The sequence below is a fragment of the Dipodomys ordii genome, unplaced genomic scaffold, assembly GCF_000151885.1.
Source record: "Dipodomys ordii isolate 6190 unplaced genomic scaffold, Dord_2.0 Scaffold19, whole genome shotgun sequence".
Taxonomy (NCBI): Eukaryota; Metazoa; Chordata; class Mammalia; order Rodentia; family Heteromyidae; genus Dipodomys; species Dipodomys ordii.
In genome coordinates, this window is record NW_012267235.1 from 3,313,295 (window position 1) to 3,332,404 (window position 19,110).

The 19,110-nt window shown below is 35.2% G+C and overlaps 1 protein-coding gene across 1 annotated transcript in view; it reads right to left on the reverse strand.

Moving 5' to 3' along the window:
* Nucleotides 1–19,110, reverse strand: part of Med13 (mediator complex subunit 13) — a 101,559-nt gene that overhangs the window by 35,904 nt on the left and 46,545 nt on the right. The window contains exons 9-15 of the mRNA XM_013013309.1: nt 12,639–12,852; nt 10,773–10,854; nt 7,338–7,459; nt 6,177–6,267; nt 5,826–6,040; nt 5,332–5,528; nt 3,596–4,506 (exon numbers count right to left, since the gene is read on the reverse strand). Coding sequence (XP_012868763.1) covers nt 3,596–4,506; nt 5,332–5,528; nt 5,826–6,040; nt 6,177–6,267; nt 7,338–7,459; nt 10,773–10,854; nt 12,639–12,852 — 1,832 coding nt within the window. The remainder of the gene's footprint in view (nt 1–3,595; nt 4,507–5,331; nt 5,529–5,825; nt 6,041–6,176; nt 6,268–7,337; nt 7,460–10,772; nt 10,855–12,638; nt 12,853–19,110) is intronic.

Consider the following 19,110-nt stretch of genomic DNA (forward strand, 5'->3'; position numbering starts at 1 on the left):
GGATGGGAAGGGATGGGAAGGGGAAACAAAGCAGGAGGCTACAATGCTTGAAAAGAAATGTGCTCATTATCTTACCCATGTAATTGTAACCCCTCTGTACAGTATCTTCACAATAAAAAAATATTTTTTAAAAAAGGACACAGAACAGAAACAATTGAGTTGAAAGCCAAAAATTGTACCTATTTGTTAAACGTATCTGTATTTATATTTATACTATAAATTTGTAATACATATTAAAAAAAAAAGGAGTGGAAAGAAACAGTGAATGACTACTAATGGGTATGGGATTTATTTTGGAGGTGATGACAATGGTCTAAAAATAACTGGGTGCCACCAGAGAGGAAGTTATTAAATAACCCAAAGTCACCAGCTCTGGACCATTTTCCTTTTTTAAATTTGATATTTGAGTATATGGATGTATCTTGATATTGTCATGTATCAAAAATTAATTACTGCATTGTGTCTTATCTCATGAAGTTGAATCAGGAGGATCATATTTGGAAGCCATATGTTCAGAAAGTTCTGAGACCCTTTCTCGATCAATAGCTGGATGCAGTGACATGTACCTGTCATTCCAGGTATTCAGGAGACTGAGATAGAGAAGATTACATTTCCAGCCCAGACCAGACATTAAAAAAACATCATCAGACACCATCTCAATGGAAGAAAAAGGGTATGGTAATATACACCTGTCATCCCATATATGGCAGGAAGCAGAAAAATAATAGGACTACAGCAAGGGCAGATCTAGACAAAAAGCAAGACTCAAACCAGGTACACATGGCTCATGCCTATAATTCTAACTCCAGAGAATATCAGTTTGAAGTTAGTCTGGCCAGACAAATCCTGAGACTCTAATCTACAACTAATCAACAAAAAGCCAGAAGTGGAGGCATGCCTAAAGTGTACTGCCCCAGCAAAGTGAGAGTTTAAGTGCAAATGCCAGCAAACACACATACACATACACACACACACAGAGTAAATGCATCAAAAATATCCCAGCAAAGTGAGAGTTTAAGTGCAAATGCCAGCAAACACACACACATACACACAGAGTAAATGCATCAAAAATATCCAGTATGGAAAAGGCCTGAGGCCATGTCTTGGCAGTAAGGTGACTGCCTAGAAAACATAAATGCAAATCCTAATATTGTAAAAGAAAAAAAATTAAATATAAAATGAATAACTACACTCTCTGCTCAAGAACTAGATTAACACAAATAGTCTTTTTGGGGGGTCAGTTGTGGGGCTTGAACTCAGAGTCTGGGTGCTGTCCCTGAGCTCTTCAGCTCAAGACTAGCACTCTACCACTTGAGCCACAGCGCCACTTCTGGCTTTCTGGTGGTTTATTGGAGATAAGAGTCTCATGGACTTTGCTGCCCAGGCTGGCTTTGAAGTGTGATTTTCAGATCTCAGCCTCTTGAGTAGCTAGGATTACAGGCATGAGTCACTGGCATCCAGCCAAAAATAGTCTTAATAAATGCCTTTTCCTATTCCTGAGCAATATTGAACATGTGTAAAAAAATCAAGAATTAGCCAAAATCCTGAAGTTTATCTCTATGTATAGAATAATTTAGTCTGTTTCAGAACTTATTAAAGGCCACGAGTTCAAATTCCAGTTATGCCTCCCTCAAAAAAAAAACAAAAAACTTCCTACATGATTTTGGTGTTCAGACACCTCTTAGGCTTCATCTCATACCAGTTTATTCGGTATCAAATGCATTCTGGAACCACTGGTCTCCTTATGTTCCTCAAATATATCAAGCATACCACTCCCTAAAGGTCCTTGCATGCTATGTTGCCTATACCACTCTTTCTTCATTTAACCCACACAGGTAACATTCTCTTACTCTAATTGCAAGTTTAACTATTCAACTTGAGTAATATATTCTCTAACCATCCATCTAAAATAAGATTTGTAATTTTCTATTTTTTGCCCTGCTTTGTTTTCCTTTGAAGTATTCATAACTAATATGTTACACAATTAATTATGCTTTTGTTTGAAGTATAATTCTTCTACTAAATTATTGGCTCAAAGGGGCAAGGAATAAGTCTGCCCTGTTCAATAATGAATCTAGAACAAGGAGCTGGCGCTGGTGGTTTACCCCTGTAATCCTAGCTACTCAGGAGACCGAGATCTGAAGACCATACTTTAAAGTCAGCCAGGGCAGAAAAGTCCAAAAATCCATGAGACTCTTAGGTTCCAATCATCTACTCAGACAAAGCTGGAAGTGGCTCAGTGGCTCAAGAGATAGAATGGTAGTAGCCTTGGTCACAAAGAGGTACAGGAACAGTGCCAGGCCCTGAGTTTAAGCCCCAGAACCAGCAAAAAACAAACCAAACAAACAAGTAAACAAATGGAAAACATAAAAGGTACTCAACTCAGTAAATAATGGGAGTTCTGGCTTAGTAACAGAATGCCTGACTAGGACATGCAGCCATGGGTTCAATCCCAACCATTACAAAAAAGATTAAGAAAAAGTAAACTGTTGCTGGAAACCTGTGATTCGTTCCAGCAATTCTTGATACTCAAGTGGCTAAGATCTGAGGATCACAGTTCAAAGCTAGCCTGGACAGACAAATCTGTGAGATTCTTTATTAACCAGCAAAATAAGTGGAAGCATGGTAGAGTTCTAGCTTTAAGTAGAAAAGTCAAGTAAGAACTTGAAATGCTAACTTTTAGCCATAATACTGGCAACAACAATAACAAATAAGAGAGAAGAGGAACAAGGTGTGGCTCAAATGGGAAATCACTGGCCTAGAGCAGAAAAAATCCAAGTGAGAGCTCAAGGCCCTAAATGTAAGCCCCAATACCAGCACAAATAAACAAATAAAACCATCAACCAGCAATTTTCTGCTACTTAAAAGTAGAAGAAAGTAAAATACTTTTATATTTACTTGCACTAACAATACTTCTATTTTTGAAACTAAGAATTAAGAAATGTGGCTTTTAAAATGGGCTGGGAATGTGGCTTACTACTGGTAGAGTGCTTGCCAAGCATGTATGAAGCCCTGGGTTCAATTCCTCAGTACCATATAAGTGGAAAAAGCTGGAAGTGGAGCTGTGGCTCAAGTGGTATAGAGTGCTAGTCTGGAGCCAAAGAAGCTCAAGGACAGTGCCCAGGCCCTGAATTCAAGCCCCAGGACTGGCAAAATAAAATAAAAAAGTAATGTTTGTAGAGCTAAGTAACTTGAGGGGAATCAAAGAGGTTGGAATTGATAGGGGAGAATAAAACACTGGGTTGACACTTACTTAGAGGCATTGTATTCATAAATTGGTGTGCTGAATTGAAAATTCCTTTGTATAACATTTAAATATAATAAAAATAAAATTTTTAAAAGTTGTCATCATTGTACTGGGAATGTGGTTCAAGTGGTAGAGAGCCTGCTAACCAATCAAGCCCACCCCTTAAGTTCAAACCCCAGTATTTACAAAAATTAATGAAAATTAAAATCCCAAGAGGTTTAAGGTCAAATGTTTCTAACTAGCTGCAGGGGAGATTGCCTTTGAAATTTTTCCCTAAGAAAGAAAAGCAATTCATGCAATTAAGGGAAAATAACCAAATAACAACAAAACAATCATTAATATATTTACCATTTCGTTTGGACCAAGGATGTAGGCATGAACTTTTTACAAGTGCTTCATCAACTTTTCCTCCTGACATGTTATCCATGAACTGACGCCCATGTTCTAATGCAAGATAGCAGTCATTGCAACAGTCGCGCTCTTCTACACGTACCCAATTGCTAATTACACCAATTTTGGGAAAAGGATCTTGGTCTGTTACTCCGAAGGGTGAAAATAAATTAGTGCACTGATCCTGCAGTAATAATATTAACTCATCAGGCAATTTTTCAGATTCTTTTAGACCTCCGTGTTCAGTAGAGGTAGCCCTGAGAGCTTCAAAACGTTTTTCTGCTTCTTTACCACAGTCTGTGTTGCGTCCTATGATATCTAGTTCATCTTCAAGAAATAATCCTGAATTGTTTCCAAATTTCCTGTTCATGACTGCACTGAAGCCACAGGTACACCTATACTGTGCTTCCTGTGTTGGATCTGGAATGTAAACTCCAACATCGGCACCCTTGATATTCATGTTGCAGACACAGATACAGCAACTATCAAAGTTACAGTCTTTAAACAAATTCATAACTGACTCTGAGAGAATGAGGTTTACATAAAGACTGTGTGCTTCAGGGACAGAAGGGACAGTTGCAGGTTCAACAGAATTAAGGGGTCTGCACGTAGATGGGGTGGAGGCTGGTGAGTATAAGTCTGAATTTTCATATTTGACTGAACCTTGAGCACTTGCAGGTCCACCAGTTCCACGAGGAGTCCGAGGTGTCCTTGGAGTCCTTGGAGTTGGAAACCTAGGAGTGGATGGAGAAGGAAGAATTCCTGCTCCACTGTTACTAGGTGGTGCGCTGCTAGGGGGCATCCCAAAAGATGTATGGGTTTGAGGTGTATAAGCAGGGCCATATTCTTGATCCATATTATTCCCATCACTACTGTCAATAGAAAAGAAAAAAAATCAGATACATACATAAAGAAACAAGCCAGTACTATAAAAATGTCCCAGGGATGGAGATGTGGCTTAGTGGTAGAGTGCTTGCCTTACATACATGAAGCCCTGGGTTTGATTCCTCAGTACTATATAAATAGAAAAGGCTGGAAGTGACACTGTGGCTCAAGTGATAGAGTGCTAGCCTTGAGCAAAAGCAGCTCAGGGACAACACCCAGGTGCTGAGTTCAAGTCCCAGGACTGGGGAAGAAAAAAAAAAGTCCCAAATGCCTTTCAAGAACATTGAAAATTGTAATATAGACAATGCAAAAATGACAAGTATACTTAAGATTTACTTCTCTTTAACAATAACTACTCTGGTCATTGTTGTAGACTAAGATCAACTAACTACGTCTAAACTTATCAATAAAGCCTGAAGACCCTTGTCCATACCTTAACAACCACAATTACTATCTATAATTTCTATATGAGAAATACATATATTTCACTGAGTCTAAGATATCACTGATTTTAAAGAAAATCCAATTTGAGATATTCATGTGTAAAAAGTAACAAAAATTTAAGATGATGACAATTTTAGGACATCAAATTCACCTATAAATATTCTATAGACCAAAAGAAAAGGTGAGTATAAAGTCAAATAATCAGAGCATTAATGGGCTCAAACTTTCTAATAGTTTAACTATATCTAATATCATTAAAACCATTTTTTTGAATTTTCAAAAATCAACAGTTTTTCCAGAATACTAGGTATTCTATGAAAAAGGTTAAAATCTATATAAATGTTTACATTAATAAAATAACATACCCCTCTTTGATGAATGGCATTGAAGGCCCTGAAGGAAGCAAATCTAGTTTTCCAACAGTCCAACTCTGGCGATAAATACACTCTTCAGGCAATTTGATAGGGGGCAGACATTGGCTTGGCAGAGTTTTTAGAGGTGCAAACATGGAACATCCCACTAGTACTTGACAATTTTCAGGCTTATAGACATAAGAAAAATCCTGTAATACAAAGACAGTAGACTTTCAATATCTAATCTTCTAGAGACCAAATAATACAAAAAAAATAAAACAAAAAAAAACAAACTGACTCTGTCCTTATTCCTATTCTTTAAACAGAAGAAATTTAAACAATATTCTATTCTATTCTTAAGTACATTCTTAGTGTCACAATTCAGTCCTCAAATTGATTAGCTACAAAGCTAGAATCAACTATTTTGGATTTCTCAATATAGAAACATACTAATTCTATAAGAAATATAGGAAATGTTATTTTTTTGAGAAAAATAAAACACTTACTTTAATTTCAGAAGGTTTTGGGCTACAAAATCCCTCATCAACCTCAATTTTGAACTGTGCTCCTATACTAGAACTACTTCCTTCTAGAACAGTTCCTCCAGGTGTTGTATCCATACTACCATATTCTTTATTATTCATATTCATTGGGGAAAATCCCAAAATATGCTGTTCCAATGATGGTGGTGTAGGATACATCTTATGAAGATCTGCAGTGCCTATATTTAATAAAACACACATTTTAATATAAGACTACAAAGAGGTGAATCTGTGTTTAAAACAAAAGGAGTAAGGAGCTTTGTTGAGAATTAAAAGTTTGCAAATTTATCTAAAACACAGGTATGGGAAGCTTACTTATGCAAGATAAGGGATCCAGATTTCCTGTCTTTGATTCTTTGCAGTTGGCTTTATCATCAGATCCATTCGCCGATTTTTTAGATCCAGGCTATTTAAAAAAAGCACATATTTACCTGAAATCCAATGTGAGCTCAAAGTAGTACTCATTCAAAAGCAACTTAAAAGTATCATGAATAGTTATGTGGTCCCCCACACCCCCTCTTTTTGTTTTGCCAGTCCTGTGGCTTAGACATGGGGCCTGGGCACTGTCCCTAAAAGCTTTTTGCTCAAAGCTATCACTCTTCCACTTGAGCCAGGGCGCCACCTTCGGCCTTTTCTGTTTATGTGGTATGGAGGGATCGAACCCAGGGCTGTATACATGATAGCCAAGCATTCTATCACTAAACCACATTCCCAACCTGAAAACTGATATTTCTTAGTAAACTGACATGATATATAATCTTAATACTAATTACTTAGTATATTCTCTAGCTGAATCAATTTTAGAGTCACTTTTCAAACTAGCAGATCAGAGAACTGGTAAATTATTCTGATTCCTAAGGACTACTGGAAAAGATTATGTGACAGAACTCAAATTAAACTTAATATTGTGTCCTTCAAACATATATAGAAGGGGGAAAAGAAACCACCTCAAAGTTTATAGGAAGGTCTAGGGTTGTAACTCAAATATAGTGCATTTGCCTAAAAAAAAAGTATAGGATCCTAAGTTCAATCCCCAATAACACACATACACTCACAAAACCAAACCAAAAATACAGAAGAATATGTGAAGATGACTCAAACAAAAATGGAAATAAACCAATTAATGATATATTTCCTATTGTTAAACACTAAAGTATTCAAGTAAAAATTATTTCCAAAAAGTAATTTATATAAAATCAAAGAAAATAAATTCAATGTACAAGACACTAGGTTGAAAAAGAACTTTACAACTTCGGGGAGGGGAGGAGTTAGGGAGAAGGGGAGGGAAGGGATGGTAGAGGAAAAACAAAGGAGGAAGTAACAACACTCAATAGGAAATGTACTCATTACCTTACTCAAGTAACTGTAACCCTTCTGTACACTATTTTTACAATAAAAAATATATACAAAAAAAGAAAAAAAAACAGAAAAAAGGAAAAAAAAGAAAATGAATTCAATCTTTATTAGGATACTTACTGTCAGTTCATCTTCATCAGAATTAAAGAGATTATCAAGGTCAGTATAAGAGACAGCCAGGTCTGAATCATAAATCAAACTGGTTGATGGAGGACGAGCATGACTATTAGGGCGAGGAGCATCTACATATGTCAATCAGAAAAATATAATTAAAAATTCAACTACTGCTAAAGGTAGTGGCACACACTTGTGTAATCATAGTATTCAACTACTGACCAAGTACATACTTTATTATTTACTTAACTTGATATGTAAGCTAAAAAGGTTGAGGAAAAGCTATGCAACAAGAAATTATTTGTAATTTCTTACTTTATTTTATTTTGCCTGTTGTAGGGCTTGAACTCAGGGCCTGGGCACTGTCCCTGAGCTCTTTTTGCTCAAGGCTAGCACTCTACAACTCCGAGTCACAGCATCACTTCGGGTTTTCTGGTGATTAACTGGAGGTAAGAGTCTCACTGGGACATTCCTGCCCAGGCTGGCTTTGAACCAGAATCCTGAGATCTCAGCCTCCTCAGTAGCTAGGATTACAGGCATAAGCCACCAGCGCCTGGCTGTAATTTCTTATTAAGAAACTAAACAATTTTTTGTCTTAGAAATCAGATTTCAAGTAAAATGATAGTGCTTTCACCAGGAGTTCCAAAGGCTATATAATTTATAATATGGCTAAGTACTCTAAAGAAAAATACAAATGCTATAACAGAATTAACACATACTTCTTTCTCTGCTCCTTTTCATCCCTCCTTCTCTTTCTCAATTTCCTTCTTTCTTCTTGGAACTTGTGGTTATTCTGCCTCTGCCTCCAGAGTAGTGGGATTACAGATATGTGATACCATGTCCACCACATACTTTATATTTATAATTTTAAAATGTTTTATGCTATGTAAATTTATCTTAGTAAAGATATTATAAATTGGAATTATTCAACTGATTTAAAGTTACAAAACGTGAATAAATCTGGATACCTACTATACAACACAATGCCTACGTATAGCAATATAGAATTAGATGCAAAAGTATACTTTAACAGGGTAGATCTTACACTGTGTTCTTTCTCTTTCTAGTATTACTATTTGTATATGTAATTACTGAACAATGAAAACTGTTGTGGGAAAGAGGATAAAAAGAAGACTAAAGGAACCAAAACAGATTTAGAAAAATTAGTGTCCACAATGGAGAGATTGAGATCATAATAAATTATTTTGTATCTCATTAGGAATTAGAAAAGGGGAGCTTAAGGACTCTAAACACAATTTAAATCAGTAAAAATAATTACCTGATTTGATTGGTACCTGTGATATACATATGTTGAAATATACTTTAACCTATACAAGGTATGTACAATTGTTACATGTTAATTTTTAAAAGAAAATGTAATTTATTTTGGAACTGCATTGTTTCACTACTATACACAGCTCTTTTTCTGTAGTACATAATACTGTTTAAATTACTGATGGTTTGTAGTATACTTTCAAATCAAATGATGCAGTAGCACTGACTTTGTTCTTTTGTTCTGTTTTGTTTTGAGATGAAATATTGCTATGTCGTTTAGGCTGGCCTGAAACACTCTATCTTCCTGCCTCAACCTTCAGAATACTAGGATTGTAAGTGGCACCACAATGCCAATTTTCAAGTGTGTTCTTTTTGCTCAAGATTGCTTTGGCTATTCAGGTTCTTTTTGGTTCAACTAGCATTTTACAATTTTTCCTATTTATATGAAAAAAATTACCAGAATTTTGATAAGAATTACATATGGTTTTGGCAAAGAATCCAAATTATTAACTTAAGAAGCAACTTAGAAACATCAATAACTAAATTCACTTGACTAAAGACTATCTGTTCCTTTTTTCCATATACACTTTTTTCTTATTCTTATTTTTGGTTACCCAGAAACTGATACTTTTTGGGGGGTTGGTCGTGGGGCTTGAACTCTGAGCCTGGGTACTGTCCCTCAGCTCTTCAGCTCAAGGCTAGCATTTTACCACCTGAGCTACAGTACCACTTCTGGCTTTTTCTGTTTATGTGGTGCTGAGGAATCAAACTCAGGGCCTTATGCATGGGAGGCAAGTACTCTGTCACTGAGCCACCTTCCCTGCCCTGAAATTGACACTTTTTATGTAATCAAGATATTAAAATTTTGTCTCAAAAAAGACAAACCAAAGCTAACACCAGTGATTCATGCATGTAATCCTACTCATTCAAGAGGCTAAAATCCAGAGGATAGAGTGTTTCAGGCCAGCCTGGCAGAAAACTTGTAGAAATCCCACCTCTCAATTAACCAGCAAAAAGCTAGACAAGAGGTGTACACTAGTAAAAAGAAAAAAATTCCTTCACACTTATCAAAGTTCAAAACTTTGCTGTACATTACTGCAACTAAAGTTAATATTTTATACTTACCAACTGCTAAGAAAGTACACTTAACTGCTCTCATTACACAAAAAAATGTACCTTTGTGCGGTAATGTGCAATAAATAGCTTGATTTATATATTCAATAATCTATACATATCACAAATTGTAAATGACAAATATAAACAAATATTCCATAAATATCCATTGAATTAATGACCTTAGAAATAGTTCCTGTGTGGGAATAAAAAGACAAAAATCTTTAGGTAGTTTAACTTAAAAATTGAGTTATACTAGTCATGGTGGTTTATACCTATACTTTTAGCTATTCAGGATAGGGAAGATTGTGGTTCAAGACCATGTACAAAGTGTGTGAGAAATCATTTCAACCAATATAAAAGCTAGGCACAGTGGTATGTGCCTGTCATTCCAGCAATGGAGGAAATGTAAATAGGAAAATCAGAGTCCAGGTTGGGCAGGGCATTTGAATGCAGCTGATAACATTACTTAAAAAAGAACAAAAGCAAAAAGGTATGGAGTCACGGCTCAAACAGCAGAGTACCTGTCTAGCAAGCATAAGGCCCTGAGTCCAATCCCAGAACTGCCAAGAAAAAAATGGGGGTGGAGGGGTGGGGGAGATGTCCTAAAGGGCAAAGTGTGGTGGGACATACCTGTAATCCTACCACTCTGAATACTGAGGTGTAGTAATCGCTTGAGCTCTGCAGTTCAAGACTACACTGGGTATTACTGTGTGATCCTGACTCAAAGAAAAAAAGCAACCAAAACAAAACAAAACATAAAACAAACCTAAGACACCATCACTGATTGTGATGGTGATGATATTTTCTAGCCTACTCATTTCACAAGTGAGATTCTATTTTCATTATGTAAAATAGGAAAAAAACTCCCAACAATTTAAAATGTAATTGCCATCACCTGAGCTTGTTTCTCCCAAGGAAAGATAAACAACAAATGCATCATATGAAACATGAATTATGCATAAAATAAATAAAGAGTTCAGCAAAACCAGATAGGCTTATTTAAAAATCCTACAATGTAGGAATTTTCATTAGGAAATAAAAGAGTTTTACCTTGTTTAATAGAGGGACTAAATAATGACATAGCATCTTCTTCATGTGATAACACTGTAACACTAGGTGTCCCATCTTCTGCCTGCAAACAGTATTACATATTAGACTAAAATGGATAAATGACTAGAACAAAATCTACCATTTTTTGAGAAGATACATGTCAAGCATTCTCCTATTAAATGTTCAATATACATAATCACTCATTTGCATAGTTGGTATGATTTTAGTTTTGTTTTTTTGAACCCAGGGCCTTGAACATGCTAGTCAGGCACTCAACCATATGAGCCATGTCTCCAGCCTTGCTTTTAGCTAGTTATCTTGGAAATGGAGTCTAGCAAATTTTTCAGCTTAGGCTGGTCTCAAACTTGGATCCTCTAGATCTCAGCCTCGTAAGTAGTTAGGATTGCAGGTCTTGTGAGCCATCAGCACCTGGCAGATAATATATTTTTTTAATAATAGAAAACAAACAAATCTCCACTCTAACCAGTCTTCCCCAGGAATCTAGAGCTGGTATTCAAATCAACATCTATAAAATTACAAAGTCTGTATACCTTTAATTATAGCTGCAGTCTTCTCTGATACTATGGTTTTACATTTACAAAATGACAAAAATATGTACCTGGCACATAATAAAGCTAAAATCTTTACAAGTTTTGTTTTTGTATAAAACATTACTGAGTCTCTCAATAATTTTATAGCTTGCAATTTTCATATTTCATACTTAAGAAAAAACTCTTACCTAGTGGATTTATCAGATGCTTGATATATTCTCAAGTACTTCATGTCTAAAATTTTGAATTTTTTTGTTTTGTTGTTATTATTTTGTTTTGGGGCCAGTCCTGAGGCTTAAATTCAGGGCCTGTCCCAGATTTTTGTTCTTTTTCAAAGTTAGCACTCTACCAGTTGAGCCATAGATCCACTTCATATCTTTTAGTGGTCAATTGGAGATGTAGGTCTTGCATACTTTCCTGTCAGGACTGGCTTTGAACTGCAACCCTCACATATCAGTCTCCTAACTACAGGCACAAGTCACTGGCCCCCAGCTATAAAATTATTCTTTTTTTTTTTGGTCGGTCGTGGGGCCTGAACTCTGGCCTGGGCGCTGTCCCTCAGCTCTTCAGCTCAAGGCTAGCGCTCTACCACTGGAGCCACAGCATACTTCCTGCTTTTTCTGTTTATATGGTGCTGAGGAGAACCCAGGGCCTCATGCATGCAAAGCAAGCACTCTACCATTGAGCCACCTTCCCAGCCCCTCTTTTTTTTTTTTTTGTCGGTCATGGGGCTTGAATTGTGGGTCTGGGCACTGACCCTCAGCTCTTCAGCTCAAGGCAAGTACTCTACCACTTGAGCCATAGCACCACTTCCGGTTTTCTGGTGGTTAATTGGAGATAAGAGTCTGACAGACTTTACTGCCTGGACTGGCTTTGAACCATGAGCCTCAGATCTCAGCCTACTTAGTAGCTAGGATTACAAGTGTGAGCCACCAGTGGCTAGCTATAAAATTATTTTTAAACTCAGTGTTAGTTTTGTGTGTTTTTAAAACTCATTGTCAAAAACCTACCGAAATGTCCTAATTCAAACTTGCATATAAGTTAATACACTTTCTATCCAATCTAGAAATATTAAATAAAAACTTCTTTTATTATCATAGACCAACCACAAAGTATACCTACTTATTAAAACAAACACTTAAATGATTTAAGATTTTAAGGTTGGGGGTATGGCTCAAGCCATGTGCCTAGCAAGCTCAAGGATCCTCAGTTCAAACTTTCTATTCTAAAACAAAATAATAGATGTGATGTTCTGATACAGTATGTACTACTAGAAAATCTTGAGTCATCTTTGATATACTGTGCTTTTTCTTACCTTGTGTTTCTTTCCAGCTTCTCTGTCACTGTTTTGTCTATCTTTTTTATCAGGAAAAAGGAATTCCTCATCTCCTTCAACGAATGCATATGGATCAATTTTAGGTTCTTGTTCTGCATCAGGTACTATTGCTGAAAGATACTGATTTTTAATTTGATATTGCTGCACTAGTTCATCAGAAACTTTTAAAGGTTTCTTACACTGCACCATTAACCTGCACAAAAAATAAAATTAGAAAGTTAATATTTATTATCCAGAAAAGTATAAGCAATTTCCAACTCATATATCATGAAATTTTACATTATTCAGATTATGTAATTTGTAATCTCACATTTTACAAATGAAACTAAGTATAGAAAGTTCATATGTACTAGTGAGATCTCAGCAACAGAGAACCAAAACTAAAATCCAGGTCTCTTATTCATATGCTCTTATTTCAGTAACTCACTCTGTCCAAGTCCTCAAGCACGTTAACTTGTCCTAATCCAGTCACTGAAAGGAATTAAACCATCCCAAGATAGAAACTCTCAAAATGTGGGCTTTAATGGTACACAAGATATTTTATCCTTTATTGACTGGCTATATTTCAAATTTAAATTATGTAGGGGCCTGATTTGTATTTCATGGAAGTATTATTATTAATGCTAACAAGACACAAAATTCAGTATCAGTGCAAGCGCCTCATTTTTTTTCTAATCACACTGGAAGATCAATTTTGAACTTAATCCTTCTTCTAGTTCAACATGATTGAAAAATGTTTCTATTATTATTACATTATTAATAATAATAATAATAAAACAAGGGAGGACAAGAAGAAACAACCGAGAAATTGGAAAGATAAACTACTAGGAACTGGCAGACCAAAGATAGCCAAAAACTTCATCTAAAAAGGGGAAGGAAGTCATAAGCAGCAGGCTGGTGTGTACCACAGCACATAAAACCCTGGAAAGTATTAGGACTTTTGTGTTGCTGAAGACCAGGGTGCTCATGCTTTATATTCCTGAAAACTAAGTTTCTGGTTTGTATAAGACACCAAATTCCTGTTCTCTCTGACTTACAAAGCTGAGGTTCCCAAGCTTTTTTACATGTGGCAGTTAGGCTTCCAGTCAGAACATCGTCAACATCCTGCAATGGCTATTTCATTCCAAGTAAAAAGTATTTCTAATACTCCCAAGCTTTCCATGATCTAGTTCCTCTTCTCCTATGCTAGCCCTCACATTGATAATGTTTTCAAATACTTTCTGCATGTTCCTCAAAAGGAAGACACAATCCTTTTGTTTGAGATAATTTTCTACCAAGTATCTGAAATTAGGCCATTCTTTTATTTCCTTCAAGTCTTGTTTCAACATCATCTTCTCTGAGACCTCATTATGATTACCTTACTTAAAGTTGCAATATGCCCCCCTCCCTAAGCACCAATCCTCCTTTATCCTGCTCTATTTTCCCCCTCTTAGCACTTATCTTCTAACACATTATATAATTTATTGCCTTCTCATTAGAATAAAAAATTCAAAGGTCTGGGATGTTGTCTTCATCCACTGAATTATATAAGTGCTCAAAGAATGCCTAGCACATAAGTAATCAACACATATTACCTAATCAATAAAATGTAAAAACAACACAAGACTGAAATATTTTGGGGATGAGAGTGTTGTTCAGTGATACAGTGGTTACCTACCATGCAGAAAGCCTTGGACTTAATCCCTAAGTGGTACGTACACACACACACACACACACACACACTCACTCACAATGAAACAGTTTTGCATTAATAATTCTAAAACACATTATCTTAGACTTTGAAATAAATCCTTTTTATACATTAGCACTAAGTCAGAGTGCTGGTGCACACTTTTAATCCCAACACTTGGGAGGCTCAGCAGGACTGCCTCAAAAAACAAGAAACAAGAAAAAGTTGGACACAGGTGGCTCATACATATAAGCTACTCAGAAGGCTGAGATCCAGAAGATTGCAGTTAAATTCAGAGGTTTTCCACTGGACAAGAGAAGTCTGAAATAACCAGCAAAATTCCAGATTCAAGTGGTAGTGTATCAGCCTAGAAACAGGGTAAGTGGAAGGACCTGAGCTCAAACCCTGGTACTGGCTAAAATAAACAGAAAATAATAAACTAACAAGAAAGAGTGTGGGGGGAAAGTAAGAAAGGAGGAAAGGATTGATGTCATTGTTTATTTGCTTGGTTATTTAGTCAAAACTTATGTAAGAATTTAAAATAATAAAGTGTTAGCCAGCCAGGTACCTTATGCTTCTAGTCCTAATTACGTTAAGAGGTTGAGATCTGAGGACTGTGGTTTGAAGCCAGGCCAGGCTAGAAAGTCTGAGACTCCTATCCCCAATTAACCACCAAAAAGCTGGAAGTAGAACTGTGGCTCAAGTGGGTGAATGTAAGTCTTGAGTACAAAAAAACTTAGCAACAGTGCCTTGAACTTAAGTTCATGTCCCAAACTGGCACAAAAGTATTAGCCAGACTGAAAATTTTTGAATGACAGGGTTATCATAGCTCACTAAGCTATTATCTAAGGCTAACTTTGGCAGTATTGTCCTCTATAAACAGGGTGAGATAGATCATAAAAACAAAACACCTAGTATTTTCTATGCATGCTATCCAATACTGAAATATATTTATCATTATTCCAAATATCCCTAGACTTATTCTCAAATTTAAAACCCCAACTCTATAGACACATTCTTCTATGGAAAGATAGTGATAAGACTACACTATAACTGATCATTATATTAGTTCTTTTATATAAACCGATGAGTATTTCTAAACAGTAGCTCTGTACCAAAATCACATTTTATCCTAAATAACTGCAAGCTGAAAACAACTGGATACTCAAGGCAAATCTTCTCAAAATAATATTTTATCTGCTTTAACCTACTTTTAGGAAGTCAGATAAATTCCTAAGATAGGAAATACAAAGTAGTCTTCCTGACTTTGAGTGGTATTAGGTAGTGGTCATAAGGTAGTGAAGTCATAAGAGTAGCAAAGTTTAGACAGAAAGACATGTTTAATCATCTTGAACATTCATAGGGGGAAAATATAAAGAAATCCTCGCATCCCAGCTGAAAGACATTACAATTCTGTAATGACTCCAAAAAGCAACCAAAAATGATGCTATTTTCCACATTAAATTATCCTCTGTTAGAAGTACAAAAGCTGCCACGCTGCTAAAGGCAGTTGCTGAACTAGTGTGCAGTACATTCTTAGAAGGACCAATCCTACTGCACAGGGCATTATTAAATAAAAAGGAGTAAACCAAATGCATCACCTAAGACACTTTTTGTTATTTTATTGAATCATTCTCACAAACATTAGAATATGCAAAGATTTAAATATAGTCAATAATATCAAGTCACAATAAATTTAATGATGAAAGTAATTTACATTATACATTCTTCTATATTAAAAGCTGGTAAAAGTAGGAAAATCGTAATTTTTTGAGTGCCAGATTAAAAACTCAAATTAATATTTTGTCTATTTAATTATATAGTACATATATACTTTTATGAAAAGAAACACATTTTTCCTTTCTTAAAAGAAACTTTCATATCACCAATTCTTAACTACAGAGATAATTTTAAAGCTAAATACAGACAAAATGGAGGAAGAACAGGTACAGCCACAAAGCATTGCAAAGCCCAAAGTAAATTTAAACTACCTTTATATTAACTGTATTTCCTTCCTTTTTCTATGACAATAACCATATTATCTTGATATGCACTTCTATAAAACATGCTTAAGGTAGCACATTCTTTCATTTGTCTTTATTTTTAAAAATTCTTCCAGACAAGTTCTGATATTTTAGGATTGACAATTATAGATGGAGATAAACTACAGAAGGAAAGATTAAGAATAAATGAACTTAATTTCCTTTTCTCTAAATTGTACTTTTTCTAGTAGCATCTCTCAAACTTAGAATTGATCCTTGAACTGAGTTGAACTAGCTATCAAAATATTGTCTTTTTACAGTAAAATAAAAAAAAGCAATCTAAAAGTCTTATTTAAAAGGTTTAAATAAAGTGAAATCAAAACAAGTTAATTTCATCATAGGTTTCTTTCTATGAAATGAAGGCATTCAAACTGCCTTTTAGAGATCATATAACTACATACATACAACAAAAATCTGGGATATCTAATATAACACAGGAGTTCAGCTAATTTTATAATTAAGATAACCAGAGACAAAAAAAAAAAAAACAAACGAACAAACTAGTGGCTTACATTTGAAATTTGTAATCTAAGATCATGGCTTGAAAGCCAATCTGGCCAAAAAGTCTTGACTTTTTTTGGTCAAGTCTTGAGGCTTCAACTCAAGGACCTGAGAACTATCCCTGAGCTCTTATGCTCAAGGCCAGTACTCTATCACTTTGAGCTATAGCACCACTTCCAATTTTTTGGTAGCTAATTAGTTAACAGTCTCAGGGACTTTGCTACCCAGGCTGGCTTTGAACTACAGTCCTCAGCTCTCAGCCTCTCAAGTAGCTAAGATTATAGGTGTGAGCCACCAGTTCCTGGCAGGAATGAATTTTATTACTCTGTACTAGCTACTAGATAACCATCACTATCTAAAACTGCATATTGGGAAAAAACAAAAGTTATGATTTCTTTCATTTATCCACTTCTTATGGTAGTACAGTGCTACTCACTCTTCATCAGTGGTTAATAGAAAACATTTACTTATAACAAATGTAAAATGATTTCTACTTAAAGCTCTAAATTACACCTTCTATAATAATTTACTATGAAAATACACCCATAAAAGTCAACTACTTATAAAAAGACATTCTTTAGATGTATTCTTGCACTTTGTATTCTGTATGTACTCTACAAGTTCCCTCTTTAGCTTCAACCTGCTGCAATGTCTCTAAGCAGGAACTTCAAATTTAAACATCATTTTTGTAGTGTACAGGTATTTTATACATATAGCTAATGTCATATAGTACAGAAAGATAAAGATAAAAAGGTTATCTCCATCTTAGCCTTCAAGATTAATATGGACTGTTTATATTATCTAGAGTGACCAAAAGTATACATATAAATGACTATGTATAAATGACCATGTTCCTTGTTCTTAAACTTCATAATCTATCTACAGATCTTTCTATATCATCCTATACATAGTTTACTAAGTGTATATGGCACTATTATTTTGCTACATCTTAATTATTTAACAAGACTTACTTCATTAGGGTTTTTTAAAGTTATTTCAAAATACTTCTATTTTTAAAAATTACTTTTTAAAAAAATCTCAAGATTTATCCTAAGGTTTAGGAATTTTTAAGGTTGTAGAAAAGTCTTGAAACCTTTCATCTCAAAAAATTAATACGCTTGGTGGCTAACTCTTGTAACTTCTTTAGTTTACTTTTCAACAGGATACAAAGATTTTTAGCCTAGGCATCACTAACATCATGTACATAACCATGTATCCTTATATCCTTGATGTTTCTCATTTCCTAGTGAGAGAGGACCTCATATTATTTATAGTCTGAGCTGTTCAAAGACATGTCCAAATTCATTTTGTTCTCAAAAAAACTTGCATCTCCACTGTTTCAAGGAAAAAAAAGAATTTATTGGCAATAATTTGCAATTCTATTCTATTACCCTATCCCAATTTTCAGGCCTCGTTCTCATCAGGAAACACCAAGCTACTATGATGTATCCATACCAAACCACATAAAGTTACTTGAGCTCCACAAATGCAAACAATTATTTTCTAATCTATGACTGTACATATTTTATTCATTTGCTTTTAGGAAATTTAACGTCATTTTTCATTACGCTACAATTTATCCCGTGCCAGAACCAAATTTATTTTCTACCTCAGTACTGTATTACAGCAACTTCAAAAAAGTTAATCTTCTTAAGAAAGGAGAAAGAATGCAGAGGACTTGCAACAGCCTTTAATACAAAACTAAAATCAATCTCTATGTAAATACTTTTACAACTCAAACCATAAAAAATGATATTTACAGCTGTAGAATATGAACTCACAAATTTACTGATATTAAAAACAAAAACTAGGTTTCCCCTCCCCGCTACTACTGAAGATTAAACTAAGGACTTGAGAATTCTAGGCAAGCACTCTACTTGACTCCTGCTTCAGCCCTGAAAACTAAGCTTTCTATTACCAGAAAAGCTTTTCCTCTTTAAAAATAAAATCTTTAAGTAGTTGTACAAAGGGATTACCATTCAACTAATCAGGGTTCAAGTACAAGGCATCAGGATCAATATTACCCCTTTCATAATTCTTCTGAAAAGCATTTGATGGTATTCCATCTTTCTTTGGGGAGTAGAGATGAACAGTACCAGAATTTAAACTCAGGGACTTGTACATGCCAGGCAAACACACTCACTGAGCTACATTCTTAAGACTCACTTTACATCTTAAAAACTGTTTAGCAAGGCACTGGTGGCTCATGCCTGTAATCCTAGCTATTCAGGAAGCTGAG